Source organism: Oncorhynchus clarkii, chromosome 28, assembly GCF_045791955.1.
Source record: "Oncorhynchus clarkii lewisi isolate Uvic-CL-2024 chromosome 28, UVic_Ocla_1.0, whole genome shotgun sequence".
NCBI classification, from domain to species: Eukaryota; Metazoa; Chordata; class Actinopteri; order Salmoniformes; family Salmonidae; genus Oncorhynchus; species Oncorhynchus clarkii.
In genome coordinates, this window is record NC_092174.1 from 28,341,942 (window position 1) to 28,357,788 (window position 15,847).

At 42.7% G+C, this 15,847-nt stretch overlaps 1 protein-coding gene across 1 annotated transcript in view; it reads right to left on the minus strand.

The window, feature by feature from the left end:
- The window catches only part of LOC139386839 (voltage-dependent R-type calcium channel subunit alpha-1E-like), a 66,597-nt gene extending 51,800 nt beyond the window's left edge, over positions 1–14,797 (minus strand). Inside the window, exons 1-4 of the mRNA XM_071132689.1 lie at positions 14,663–14,797; positions 13,958–14,221; positions 12,095–12,200; positions 5,384–5,523 (exon numbers count right to left, since the gene is read on the minus strand). Of these exons, the coding sequence (XP_070988790.1) occupies positions 5,384–5,523; positions 12,095–12,200; positions 13,958–14,221; positions 14,663–14,676 (524 nt within the window). The 5' untranslated portion in view covers positions 14,677–14,797. The remainder of the gene's footprint in view (positions 1–5,383; positions 5,524–12,094; positions 12,201–13,957; positions 14,222–14,662) is intronic.
- Between the last annotated feature and the right edge of the window lie 1,050 nt (positions 14,798–15,847).

Below are 15,847 nucleotides of genomic sequence, written 5' to 3' on the forward strand. Positions count from 1 at the left end.
TGATGAGCTGGCCTGACACATAGAGTAGAGAGAGAGAGAGGGGTGAGGGGAGCAGGGACAATGAGCTGGTCTGACACATACAGTAGAGAGAGAGAGAGGGGTGAGGGGAGCAGGGATGATGAGCTGGTCTGACACATACAGTAGAGAGAGAGAGGGTTGAGGGGAGCAGGGGTGATGAGCTGGCCTGACACATACAGTAGAGAGAGAGAGGGGTGAGGGGAGCAGGGACGATGAGCTGGTCTGACACATACAGTAGAGAGAGAGAGAGGGTTGAGGGGAGCAGGGGTGATGAGCTGGTCTGACACATAGTGTAGAGAGAGCAGGGGTGAGAGGGGTGAGGGGAGCAGGGACAATGAGCTGGTCTGACACATACAGTAGAGAGAGAGAGGGGTGAGGGGAGCAGGGGTGATGAGCTGGTCTGACACATACAGTAGAGAGAGAGAGAGGGGTGAGGGGAGCAGGGACAATGAGCTGGTCTGACACATACAGTAGAGAGAGAGAGGGGTGAGGGGAGCAGGGATGATGAGCTGGTCTGACACATACAGTAGAGAGAGAGGGGTGAGGGGAGCAGGGATGATGAGCTGGTCTGACACATACAGTAGAGAGAGAGAGAGGGGTGAGGGGAGCAGGGATGATGAGCTGGTCTGACACATACAGTAGAGAGAGAGGGGTGAGGGGAGCAGGGACGATGAGCTGGTCTGACACATACAGTAGAGAGAGAGAGGGGTGAGGGGAGCAGGGAAGATGAGCTGGTCTGACACATACAGTAGAGAGAGAGAGGGGTGAGGGGAGCAGGGACGATGAGCTGGTCTGACACATACAGTAGAGAGAGAGAGGGGTGAGGGGAGCAGGGAAGATGAGCTGGTCTGACACATACAGTAGAGAGAGAGAGGGGTGAGGGGAGCAGAGAAGATAAGCTGGTCTGACACATACAGTAGAGAGAGAGAGGGGTGAGGGGAGCAGGGAAGATGAGCTGGTCTGACACATACAGTAGAGAGAGAGGGGTGAGGGGAGCAGGGGTGATGAGCTGGTCTGACACATACAGTAGAGAGAGAGAGAGGGGTGAGGGGAGCAGGGACGATGAGCTGGTCTGACACATACAGTAGAGAGAGAGAGGGGTGAGGGGAGCAGGGAAGATGAGCTGGTCTGACACATACAGTAGAGAGAGAGAGAGGGGTGAGGGGAGCAGGGACGATGAGCTGGTCTGACACATAGAGTAGAGAGAGAGGGGTGAGGGGAGCAGGGAAGATGAGCTGGTCTGACACATACAGTAGAGAGAGAGAGGGGTGAGGGGATTGATGAGTACTACATTGATTGGTGAGTAGTACAATGGGATGCAGTGTGGCAAAGAGAGTAGAGACATGGAGAGAAATGGACTTGTGACTAAAGGGTTGCATGTTCAAATCCATGAAACAGAAAACTCCTAAACATACATCAAATCAAATCAAATCAAATGTATTTATATAGCCCTTCGTACATCAGCTGATATCTCAAAGTGCTGTACAGAAACCCAGCCTAAAACCCCAAACAGCAAGCAATGCAGGTGTAGAAGCACGAGAGCACGAGCACATAGTACTGTATAAGTGCATAATATACTGTAGCTATCCAGTTCTACTAATACATAATTGGAGTACCGACATATGCAATACAATTCACCTGGCATACAAGTCTACCCTAATCAACGACATCCAATCCACCGGTACCAAACTTGTTGCCGGGGGAGTTACTGTAATTGAACATGTTCAGAATCCCAGTAAATCTGGGTTTTTCTACACACTCTCCTCATAAAAATGAAGAATTCTTAATTGAGCTCCGAGTCCCTGTAGATGAGGCTCCAACAATTTCATTAATTTCAGACGGAATGAAAGCCGCCAGCTACTGGCCCACTGGCCTTGTTTCATTTCCCATCGGCCACCGCCGTGACATGTGTGCTGTTCCTCTTATGTCTGACTTACTTCCTAGATGGCGGAGGGGAGGGGAGAAAGGGAGGGGGAGGTGAGAGGAGAAGGGGGGTGGAGAGGGGGAACATGCCTTCCACCAGAAAGTATGTCACATAAGTTCTTTTGGAACTTTTGGAGAAAAATTATTGGGAAAAATATGTGTTTGACCAGATACATATAAGGATTTTTTTTCCTATAAGGAATTTTATGAATAGTATTTAATTTTAGTCAAGTATGACAATTGAGTGACTTTTCTACCACTGTACTTAAGTACATTTAAAATCATATAATTTTAGTCAAGTAGTATTTTACTGGGTGACTTTCATATTTTAGTCATTTAGCGTGCACTTGGAAAGTATTCAGACCGTTTGACTTTTTCCACATTTTGTTACATTACAGCCTTATTCCAACATTGATTAAATTAATAGTTAATTGTTTCTCATCAATCTAAACACAATACCCCATAAAGACAAAGCAAAAACTGTTTTTTAGAAATTTTAGCAAATTTATAAAAAATCTCAAACTGAAATACCACATTTACATAAGTATTCGGACCCTTTACGCAGTACTTTGTTGAAGCACCTTTGGCAGTGATTACAGCCTTGAGTCTTCTTGGGTATGACTCTACAAGCTTGGCACACCTGTATTTAGGAAGTTTCTCTCATTCTTCTCTGCAGATCCTCTCAAGCTCTGTCAGGTTGGATGGGGAGCGTCGCTGCACAGCTATTTTCAGGTCTCTCCAGAGGTGTTCGATTTGGTTCAAGTCCGGGGTCTGGCATTCAGAGACTTGTCCCGAAGCCACTTCTGCGTTGTCTTGGCTGTGTGTTTAGGGTCATTGTCCTGTTGGAAGGTGAACCTTCGCCCCAGTCTGAGGTCCTGAGCACTCTGGAGCAGGTTTTCATCAAGGATCTCTCTATACTTTTCTCCGTTCATCTTTCCCTTAATCCTGACTAGTCTTCCAGTCCCTGCTGCTGAAAAACATCCCCACAGCATGATGCTGCCACCACCTTGCTTCACCATAGGGATGGTGCCAGGTTTCCTCCAGACGTGACGCTTGGCATTCAGGCCAAAGAGTTCAATCTTGGCTTCATCAGACCAGAGAATCTTGTTCCTCATGGTCTGAGACCTTTAGGTGCCATTTGGCAAACTCCAAGTGGGCAGTCATGTGCCTTTTACTGAGGAGTGGCTTCCGTCTGGCCACTCTAGAATAAAGGCATGATTGGTGGAGTGCTACAGAGATGGTTGTCCTTCTGGCAGGTTCTCCCATCTCCACAGAAGAACTCTGGAGCTCTGTCAGAGTGAACATTGGGTTCTTGGTCACCTCCCTTACCAAGGCCCTTCTCCCCCAATTGCTCAGTTTGGCTGGGCAGCTAGCTCTAGCAACAGACTTGGTGGTTCCAAACTTCTTCAATTTAAGAATGATGGAGGCCACTGTTCTTGAGGACCTTCAATGCTGCAGAAATGTTTTGGTACCCTTCCCCAGATCTGTGCCTCGACACAATCCTGTCTCGGAGCTCGACGGATAATTCCTTCAACCTCATGGCTTGGTTTTTGCTCTGACATGCACTGTCAACTGTAGGACCTTATATAGACAGGTGTGTGCCTTTCCAAATCATGTCCAATCAACAGAATTTAACACAGGTGGACTCCAATCAAGTTGTAGAAACATTTCAAGGATGATCAGTAGAAACAGGCTGAGATCAATGTGCAAAGATGTCCTAAAAGCTGTTTTCGCTTTGTCATTAGGGGGCATTGTGTGTAGATTGATGAGGATGTTTTTTATTGAATGCATTTTAGAATACGGCTGTAACGTAACAAATGTGGAAAAAGGGAATGAATCTGAATACTTTCTGAATGCACTGTAGCAGATTATCAAATCCAGAGCGATTTACAGGAGCAATTAGGGTTAAGTGCCTTGCTCAAGGGCACATCGGCAGGTTATTCACAGCTCAGTAGCTTAAACCACCAACCTTTCAGTTACTGGCTCATTGCTCTTAACTGCTTGTGTACCTGAGTCCTTTTCTATTAAGGTATCTTTACTTTTACTCAAGTATAACAATTCAGTATTTTATCCACCACACTCACAATAATATGCAGTGCGCAGCATGCAATATACTGAACATGAGTAGCAATGAGTAGCAGGAAAAAGCATGACACATCTCTCATTTGAAATAGTGACACTTGTCAGGGGATGACGCATGGAACTGAAACAGCTCTGATTCACCCAGGTCCTGACCTGAGCTAGAGGCCCCCACAGGCATAGCATATTAAAAACTCTCTCTCTCTCATACACACACAGACACACACAGATGACTACTCGTGACACAATAAGAGTAAAGTGTGGATGTTTTCTCTTTGACTCATTACTGGCTCAGACAAAAGGATGCACTATACGAACCCCTCTATAAACTACAGTTTGTGACCATGCCAGACAGTTTGTCTGTCCTCGTAACACTTGAATCCAGAGACAGTACAGACATGGAGTGGTCTCTCTGACCTGCCGAGAACCCCCACTGATTATTATGATTGAGTAACTGAAATATTTTGCACCAAGAGGCTGTTTCAGATTCTTCCATGTTTTTTAGACAGTTTGCGATGGGTATCTACTAAATGGCGATAGAACAGCTGTTGAGTTTGGGTCTGTCCTAAACGGTGTGTCAACGTGATGCAGGTCCTTTTATGTAAGTGCATTCAGCGAGAGAAAGTGGAGAGAGAGAGAGAGAGAGAGACGTGGGCGTTGGGGTGAGCTGTGACGTCAACATGCCAACAGCCACCTTCCCTGTATACTGTATGCTGTATGCTGCTTCCCTACATACAACAGAAAATACCAAATATGGATGCCAAAAATGTTGACTTAGAGCATTATGAATAAGTAAAGTGTTAGATAAACAGAAAGCAGAAATGGACCCAATCTCTCTCTCTCTCTATGCTCTCTCTCTCTCTTTCTCACTACATTTACATGTAATTCACAGAGGCCCTGGGGGGCAAAACTAAACAGGTTTTCGACACGACAGCCAATCCACTTATCCACCCACCTATCTGCTGGCTGCATAGCCACACTGTGCAGGGGAAGCACACACTTCACCTTGTCATGCATAAGCACCTTTTTGTAATGGTGAACAGCTATCTAACCAATCATTAATAGTAACTGCCTGACTGCAGAAGATACGATCCATATGGATGTGTTTGCAAAAGGGTCCACAAGGAAAAACCACTGTGGACACATGGCCACAGGTTTGAAGGTCACGCAGAGGAGACGTAAGAGGCCCGTGCTGTCCCTCACCAGCTGAGCTCCAAGAAAATGTTCTGACTAAGGCCTTGAGGCCAACACTTTGGCACAAAATAAACAAGTGATATTTGTCCATCGTAAGTGTGCCAGAGCTTCTAGTCCAAATGTCCCACATAAATGCATAGCAATCTATATTTCACTAGTTGTAACTCACCCGCTGACCACCACGATGAAGTCCATGATATTCCATCCATTCCTCAGGTAGGAGCCTTTATGGAACACAAAGCCCAGGGCCACAAGCTTGATGCCAAACTCAAAACAGAAGATCCCAATGAAGTAAGGCTCAGTACACTCCTGTAGGGTGAAGATACAGTATGGATGCAATCTGCATTAGAACATCAGAGGGACACAAACCATATTGTACATTTACACAGGTATGTTTGTGAGGGTATGCACCATTGAGAATGTGTAGCTTAATGCAGTGTCAAGTGCTAGTCTGAACTAGGAAACTCTGAAATGTACGACTTGCTAACTCGTTGTAAAAAGATGACCCTGAGTTACCCACTTGGGAAGTATCAGAATAAACCAATCGGAAGCTCTACGCAAATACAGGTTCATTTATCGCTTTGGTACTATTTTCACAAGTATGTGGTACAATTTCACAACTCTTAGTACAAAACTCAAAACAGATCATCAGAAAGGTGGTTTTTTTCAAAACTTTAAGCACATTTTCAATTAACGAAGAACAACACACAACATCCCACAGTAACTTTTTCACTTAAACAAATTAGTGTTTCATCTAGAAATACCTTTCATATAAAGTAATTGCCTTTCACAATGCAATGGTCACAATACCTTTCATATGATTATCTTCTCAATTGTTAAAATACATTTGACCATCACTTAATCCAACTGTGGTTAATAATTTAACCGTTTGGTAAACCTATAGATTTTAAACTGGTTTGTCTACTATATATGGATTTTGAGAACTACAGAAATAATATGTGTTTGTTTGTAAAGTAGAAACATCTAAATGACATGTATGATACATGATAATCACACACAATGACTACTCGTTATTTTTAATTGATTTTACATAGTGGTAACCACCTTGGTCACCATGCAAAAGGGTGTGTGTAAACATGGAGCAGGATAGACAGAAAGGGGGAGGAAGAAATCAAAGAGCTCGTGGACAAGGGGCCACATCAAAGAGGTGGACATCAGAGAGAGGGAGGCAGACGGCAGGGAACTGTGTCTAATGAAGTCATGGCCATCGTCGTTGACGATGTGGTAAACAGAGGCCTTACCATGGCAGAGGCTGACAGATTAGTTCACCTCAATCTGAAAAGATCAACTGTCAATTCGATCAAGAGAACATTTTGCCAAGAAAACTGGTAAGTCTGCAGGATATGCACTATGCTTTACCATTACATGTACAGTAAATGAAATATAGTAATGCATGTAAATTACCAAAACATGTTGGTATTCTTAAGGTATGATCTATTGACAGTATACTCTGTTCTACCCTCAGAATTGACAGAAGAGCCCGTGGCAGTGTGCTGACCGACCAGCAGGAGTGGACAGTGGTGGAAATGGTGAGGGCCAGGAATGACAATGGCACACTGCTGTCCGAAAAAAAAAGCAGAACATTGAGGAGAACGATGACACTGTTGCCAATGTGGCATTCATCAGCCTACCAACAATCGCCCTCCTTTAGAAGAGGCACCAGGTATCTATGAAACATATTTACCGGGTGCCTTTGGAGAGAAACAACGACCTGGTACAGCACTATATACTGCATTACTGTTACTATTTGATGCACATGCTACTTCACAATATCATATTGGAACTATTCTGTAAAAATAACTCGCCAAAATATATTTTTCGAGGGTGTTGGTGCTTGATCCTGCTGTGAACCATCACGGGTAAATCTTTGTTGATGAAGCGGGCTTCAACCTGGCCAGAACTCGGCGCCGTGGGTGGAACCTCATCGGCCAATTTTCTGTCAATTTTGTTGGCTAATGTAAGTGTATTGCCTAATGTGAAATCTGTGTAATCTACTGTCATTTATACTTCTAAGGGTGATTTGAAACATATATCTTGCATTGTTTGCTATTGGATTAACTTGTAGTTAAAAGTACTAAAAACTGTAAAAGATCATTATGTTGTGTTTTGGTGATTAAACAAATGTTCTCATTACATTTCACATTAAAGATATTTTCAATCAATGGTTGTGTGGTGAGAGATTTTTACAATCTAAAAGGATCCCGAGTGGCATAGCGGTCTAAGGCACTGCATCTTAGTGCAAGAGGCGTCACTACAGTCCCTGGTTTTGAATCCAGACTGTATCACATCTGGCCATGATTAGGAGTCCCATAGGGCGGTGCACAATTGGCCCAGTGTCGTCCGGGTTTGGCCGGGGTAGGCCGTCATTGTAAATAAGAATTTGTTCTTAACTGACTTGCCTGGTTAAACAAAAATGACAGGATTTGAGTGAAAGACTGGCTGTGTGACTAGTATGGAGTTTTTGTACTAAGAGTTGTGAAAATGTACCACATACTTGTGAAAATACCAAAGCCATCAAAAAAAGTTAGGTTCCGAGTTTCTGATAGCAAGTGAACGCGGCATATCACAGTGTGTGTGTGTGTGTGTGTGTGTGTGTGTGTGTGTGTGTGTGTGTGTGTGTGTGTGTGTGTGTGTGTAAGTAAAGAAATAAAACAACAGTAAAAAGACATTTGAAAATAAGAGTAGCAAGGCTATATACAGGCACCGGTTAGTCAGGCTTATTGAGGTAGTATGTACATGAAGGTATGGTTAAAGTGACTATGCATATAAGATAAAGAGAGAGTAGCAGCAGCGTAAAAGAGGGGTTGGGGGGGGCACACAATGCAAATAGTCCGGGTAACCAGGCTATGACTGGGGTGGCTGGGGTCTTTGACAATTTTTAGGGCCTTCCTCTTACACCGCCTGGTGTAGAGGTCCTGGATGGATATTGTTTACTGTAAAGTCATGTGCATCCCAAATGGCACCCTATTCCCAATATATATATATGTACACCTTAGCCAAATACATTTAAACTCAGTTTTTCACAATTCCTGACATTTAATCCTAGTAAAAATTCCCTGTCTTAGGTCAGTTAGGATCACCACTTCATTTTAAGAAGGTGAAATGTCAGAATAATAGTAGAGAGAATTATTCATTTCAGCTTTAATTTCTTTCATCACATTCCCAGTGGGTCAGAAGTTTACATTACACTCAATTAGTATTTGGAAGCATTGCCTTTAAAATTGTTTAACTTGGGTCAAACATTTCGGGTAGCCTTCTACAAGCTTCCCACAATAAGTTGGGTAAATGTTGGCCCATTCCTCCTGACAGAGCTGGTGTAACTGAGGCAGGTTTGTAGGCCTCTGTCACGCCCTGACCGTAGAGAGCGTTTTATGTCTCTATTTTGGTTTGGTCAGGGTGTGATTTGGGTGGGCAGTCTATGTTCCATGTTCTATGATTTTCTATGTGTTTGGCCGGGTGTGGTTCTCAGAGGCAGCTGTCTATCGTTGTCTCTGATTGAGAACCATACTTAGGTAGCCTTTTCCCACCTGTGTGTTGTGGGTAATTATTTTTCCGTGTGTGTTTGTGTGCACCTCGGTTGCGGCACGTTCTTTGCTGTTTACCTGTTTGTTTTTTGATTGTTAGATGTGGATGTAGAACTACATGCACGCTGCGCCTTGGTCGATTTTTGACAGGGAGTTTGAGCATAGCGAGCGTGACAGCCTCCTTGCTCGCACACGCTTTTTCAGTTCTTCCCACACATTTTCCATAGGATTGAGGTCAGGGCTTTGTGATGGCCACTCTAATACCTTGACTTTGATATCCTTAAGCCAATTTGCCACAACTTTGGAAGTACAGTCGTGGCCAAAAGTTTTGAGAATGACACAAATATTAATTTTCACAAAGTTTGCTGCTTCAGTGTCTTTAGATTTCTTTGTCAGATGTTACTATGGAATACTGAAGTATAATTACAAGCATTTCATAAGTGTCAAAGGCTTTATTGACAATAACATGAAGTTGATGCAAAGAGTCAATATTTGCAGTGTTGACCCTTCTTTTTCAAGACCTCTGCAATCCGCCCTGGCATGCTGTCCATTAACTTCTGGGCCACATCCTGACTGATGGCAGCCCATTCTTGCATAATCAATGCTTGGAGTTCGTCAGAATTTCTGGGGTTTTGTTTGTCCACCCGCCTCTTGAGGATTGACCATAAATTCTCAATGGAATTAAGGTCTGGGGAGTTTCCTGTCCATGGACCCAAAATATCAATGTTTTGTTCCCTGAGCCACTTAGTTATCACTTCTGCCTTACGGCAAGGTGCTCCATCATGCTGGAAAAGGCATTGTTCGTCAGCAAACTGTTCCTGGATGGTTGGGAGAAGTTGCTCTCGGATGATGTGTTGGTACCATTCTTTATTCATGGCTGTGTTCTTAGGCAAAATTGTGAGTGAGCCCACTCCCTTGGCTGAGAAGCAACCCCACACATGAATGGTCTCAGGATGCTTTACTGTTGACATGACAAAGGACTGATGGTAGCAATCACCTTGTCTTCTCCGGACAATAATTTTTCCGTATGCCCCAAACAATTAGAGAAACCCCAGTCCTCAGCAGTCCAATCCCTGTACCTGTTGCAGAATATCAGTCTGTCCCCAATGTTTTTCCTGGAGAGAAGTGGTTTCTTTGCTGCCCTTCTCTATACCAGGCTATCCTCCAAAGGTCTTTGCCTCACTGTGCGTGCAGATGCACTCACACCTGCTTGCTGCCATTTCTGAGCAAGCTCTGTAGTGGTGTCCCCCCGATCCCACAGCTGAATCAACTTTAGGAGACGGTCCTGGCGCTTGCTGGACTTTCTTGGGCGCCCTGAAGCCTTCTTCACAACAATTGAACCGCTCTCCTTGATGTTCTTGATGATCCGATAAATGGTTGATTTAGGTGCAATCTTACTGGCAGCAATATCCTTGCCTATGAAGCCCATTTTGTGCAAAGCAAGGATGACTGCACGTGTTTCCTTGCAAGTAACCATGATTGACAGAGGAAGAACAATTATTCCAAGCACCACCCTCCTTTTGAAGCTTCCAGTCTGTTATTCGAACTCAATCAGCATGACAGAGTGATCTCCAGCCTTGTCCTCGTCAACACTCACACTTGTGTTAACGAGAGAATCACTGACATGATGTCAGCTGGTCCTTTTGTGGCTGGGCTGGAGATCATTTTTTGGGGATCGTTTTTGGGGGATTCAGTTCATTTGCATGGCAAAGAGGGACTTTGCAATTAATTGCAATTCATCTGATCACTCTTCATAACATTCTGGAGTATATGCAAATTGCCACCATACAAACTGAGGCAGCGACTTTGTGAAAATTAATATTTGTGTCATTCTCAAAATCTTTGGCCACGACTGTATGCTTGGGGTCATTGTCCATTTGGAAGACACATTTGCAACCAAGCTTTAACTTCCTGACTGATGTCTTGAAATGTTGCTTCAATATATCCACATAATTTTCCTGATGCCATCTATTTTGTGAAGTGAACCAGTCCCTCCTGCCGCAAAGCACCCCCACAACATGATGCTGCCACCCCCGTAAATCACGGTTGGGATGGTGTTCTTCGGCTTGCAAGCCTCCCCCTTTTTCCTCCAAACATAATGATGGTCATTCTGGCCAAACAGTTCTATTTTTGTTTCATAAACCAGAGGATATTTCTTTAAAAAGTACGATCTTTGTCCCCATGTGCAGCTGCAAACCGTAGTCTGGCTTTTTTTCTGGGGGTTTTGGAGCAGTGGCTTCTTTCTTGCTGAGCGGCCTTTCAGGTTATGTCGATATAGGACTCGTTTTACTGTGGATATAGATACTTTTGTACCCGTTTCCTCCAGCATCTTCACAAGGTCCTTTGCTGTTGTTCTGGGATTGATTTGCACTTTTCGCACCAAAGTACATTCAGCTCTAGGAGACAGAACGCGTCTCCTTCCTGAGCGGTATGACGGCTGCGTGGTCCCATGGTGTTTATACTTGTGTACTATTGTTTGTACAGATGAACGTGGTACCTTCAGGTGTTTGGAAATTGCTCCCAAGGATGAACCAGACTTGTGGAGGTCTACAATTTTTTTCTGAGGTCTTGGCTGTTTTATTTATTTATTTTGATTTTCCCATGATGTCAAGCAGAGGCACTGAGTTTGAAGGTAGGCCTCGAAATACATCCACAGGTACACCTCCAATTGACTCAAATTATGTCAATTAGCCTATCAGAAGCTTCTAAAGCCATGACATAATTTTCTTGAATTTTCCAAGCTGTTTAAAGGCACAGACAACTTAGTGTATGTAAACTGACCCACTGGAATTGTGATACAGTGAATTATAAGTGAAATAATCCGTCTGTAAACAATTGTTGGAAAAATTACTTGTGACATGCACAAAGTAATTTTCCTAACCGACTTGTCAAAACTATAGTTAGTTAATAAGACATATGTGGAGTGGTTAAAAAACAATAATGACTCCAACAAAAGTGTATGTAAACGTGCAACTTCAACTGTACCTTTTTAGTTATGCGATGAAAGGTTATTTTAGTGAATTGAATCGTCCACGTTACATTTGACCACTTCAGACTGTACAAAACATCTTGTTCTCACTTACTGCCTCAAGACATTATGGTACTTGCAGTTTTCAACCAATACAACATAAAGGTGTAAATAGTTCTGTCATATGTATTGCAATAAAATACATAGACCTCACTTGTAAACTGTAATAATACATCATTCTGTCTGGCTATGAATAAACTGTAAACGCTGTAACCCATTTAAGTTACAACACTATATAGTGAGTAGGGTACTATTTGAGATGCACCCTAAATGCCTAATATTAACCGATCAAGGCCTGTGGTCTCACCAGTCTTTTGGCCATGGGGGTCTTGTCCTCCCCAGGAAGATGTTGCTCCAGGGCCAGGACGATGCAGTTGGCCGTGATGGTCGCCAGGATCACCCACTCAAACGGTGTAAGGGCCACAAGGTTAAGGACAGAGCTTTTTTACATTATTATATACAGTTCAAGACAATCGTGACAAACCAATGATAATGACAATGCTGATTATATTGGAATGGAAACTATTATATATACACTGAGTATACAAAACATTGCAACTCAATATTGGGAAGGTGTTCCTAATGTTTGCTATACTCAGGTTATACAGAATGGCTGTGGATGTTGGTAGTTACAGTTAAATTAGAATTGTATGGATGGATTATCAGATGACGGATGGATGGACAATGGAATGGTTCAAATAGAGACTGGCATCAAAGCAGTCAGAGCTAATGTAGTATCCATGACAACAACCTTTTACAGTAACATTTATCTGAGTGTGTTCAAAAGTCACTTTGGCCTGAGAGCCTCTTTCCCACAGGGCAACACTTCGAGGGACCTGTTGTATGTAAACTGTGATACCCACAGCTTTGCTGCTGCATCACTCTGTTAATGTGTGTGTGTGTGTGTGTGTGTGTGTGTGTGTGTGTGTGTGTGTGTGTGTGTGTGTGTGTGCATGAGAGACTGTGTTTGTCTTGGCTATCGTAAGAGGCTCCACATGAGACACTTTCTCCTTCATTATTAATTTCTAGCCTTGAGTGAAAATGGTGTCATTAACTCACTGAGGAGGGCTGTGGCGGGGCCTCTGGGAGCTACTGTGAATCACATTGATGAGTCTACATCATGTCGGCACGACTCAAACTAGTTAAAAATAGCCCATCTAAATAAGAAAATAATACTCCACAACAAAATAATACTCCTCAACAAAATAATACTCCTCAACAAAATAATATTCCACAACAAAATAATACTCAACAAAATTATACTCCTCAATAAAGAATACTCTCCAGAGCCTTGACTCCCATTAGTCATTCACAGCCACTTGAATTAATATTCACCACCAACAACTAGACCTGGGTTCAAAAAGTATTGTTTTCTTTAAAATAAGTTTGATTGAACCTGCCTGGAAGTGCCAGGTGGGCGGGACTTGCACTTTTGGGACTTTTCTATTAGTTACATTGCTTCACACAAGCTCAATCAAGTGCAGAAAACTAAAGACAGTCTCACACTCACACTCGGCATGACTCCCTGTAAAAATAAAGGTAAAAAATATATATATTTATAAAATATACAAAAAATACCTCCAACCATCTGTGTTCAGCTTGTCTTGACCACTCTGGTTGTACACCCACACAACAACTGGGATGGTGGTTAAATAACAGGAAGCAGCAGGGTGGCACAATGTTTTTGAGTATGATGATACATCTCTAACGAGCAGTGTATTGCATTATGGAATCAATGCATTATCTGTAGAGCACAATAAAGTATTAGTATAAGCATTATACCGTAAGTATAAGCATGACAAAACTCAGCTCTCTGTGGTCTTTGGTGGATATTGATAGATTTAGAATAGAAAAAGGCAACAACAAAAACGTGTATTTCTGACTAATAGACTGACTAATAGACAAATGTACCTCAAAAAAATGAAGAAAATAAAAAAGAAGAACAAACTGAAGGCCTACTATAACAGTCCAATCAAATCTAAAGAACTCAATTAAAAGTGACGACTGAGGACAGCCATTATAATATAGATACGGGCGCTGTCCATTGTGATATGCGCTACAGTCAAAGTAGCAGTTAGCAATACTTTTTGACAATGGACGGACAACACTAAACAAATCTTGAGTGCTGTGATAACGTGTGAGTGAGTATGTATAGTATAAGGAAGGATATGGCCATTCTATGATCCTCTTGGCGGTTTTCCGAATTAAATTGTCCTCGGCGAATATGAAGAGCGACCTGTTGACAGTGAGGCAGTTCTGCCGGTGGGGTATAGGGTTGTAGAGAGCCATGGTGCGCGCCCTCGCCGCTTTGGTTTGTTTTAGCGTCCCTGACCCTGTACCTGAAGCCGTGTCCCCGCCGTCCTCCCCGCGCTCCGGGTCCCCGGAGTCTCGGGAATCCATCGTCATCTGAACCTCATCTCCAAACCGAGCCATTCTATGGAGGGAAAAACGAGGATAAAACTTGCTATATGCTGTTGCCTTGGATATCAAAACAAATGAAAAATCAAATTTGTTGGCAGAGTAATAAAATATCCACTGACAGCCGACCTGATGAGGCGCAAAGAGCCCCCCCCCCACCAAAAAAACTAACAAAAGTTACATGCAATGTCATTCCATGCTGAAGTGAACTACAAAATGTACATTTCCTGTTGAGTTTTCATACTAATAATGTATAACGATTCGATTACACGGATTGTAAAATATTTCCATCTAGATCACCCCATCTGTCCGGGAGAGTGAACGGTGATGGTCAGTCACGCTCCAGGCAAGTTTCAACATAAACATAAACGCATCACTGGATAAACTCGGAACAGGAACAACATTCACCGACTTTTCACTTAAAACTTTCTAAAAACATATACATTCAGTAACGTACACTATAGAATGCATATTTAGCCTAAACCCAGTTGATCTTCGTTAGACAATGGAGTCCACGGGACATGTATCCTCGTCTCCAAAAACTTTACGCATCTCCTCTCATCCAGTCAAAATAGATCTTGGTAACTTTCCGAAGCGACCAATTTGTATCGTCTAAAACATTTTCGAAATCTTTTATCCGTTTAACAATGACACATGTAATTGTTTCTGCAGTGAGAAACATTTGGCGCTAGAATACTGGTTTGATCCGCGAACGATTATCTTTCAATGTGTTTACCTGCCTCCAAATGACCACGAAGCAGAGTGAGCGCGAGCTCCCGCACACTTGCGCAACCCCTCCCACGTCTTTCAGTAGCCTATAGCAATTTTCAACATACTGTACATCTGAATGAGAATCGTCATGAGAGAGAAAAATCATATTTCCGTTTCCATGGCAATATATATTTCAGTGTTGAACACTGACATTTTGTCAAAATTGCCAGTTTCCAAAAACACATATGGACACTATCTATGCATTCTATCTCCATTATCCACACCATTCACATTCCCTTGTAAGTTCTACATTTAAAACAAGAACCAGAATTCCTAAGGGGGTGGGGTTAGAGGGGGGGTAAAATCACCTTTGAAAGTAAAGGAACACATTAGTGATCCTAAGTGTTAGCATTATGTTATAGTAAAATACAGCTAGAAAATAAGGTGACAAACAATCTGCCCACACAAATAGGCCCATTTCTCTGCAATGCATACAAACATGTCTTGCAAAGCATGACCTGTGTCCTTGGTACCACTAGGTCACAGTCCTTGCATTAGTGAACACACTATCAGCATAGACTGTGTTTATGTAGAGCCCCCATCATAACACTAAAACAAAGACTTGAGACAAAGAGGACTTATTGGAACCAAGAAAACTACTGAAAACCTCCCCAATTGAAAGGTAAACCTTATCACACAAAGAAGTCTGATAATAACTTATTGGCCAATTTAAGTTTCCTCTGGTGTTATGAACAGATTTCCATGTGTCCACCTTAAATATTATATATTAGCTTTAAGCTTCACAGTGGGAGCATTGAGATACAGTATGTTTATTAATGAAGACAGACTTGTAGGCTAATATTAAAAACATTTAACCAATCCAGGTCATTGTGCTAATATTGGAATATAATGTTTGAAATAAAAATAGATC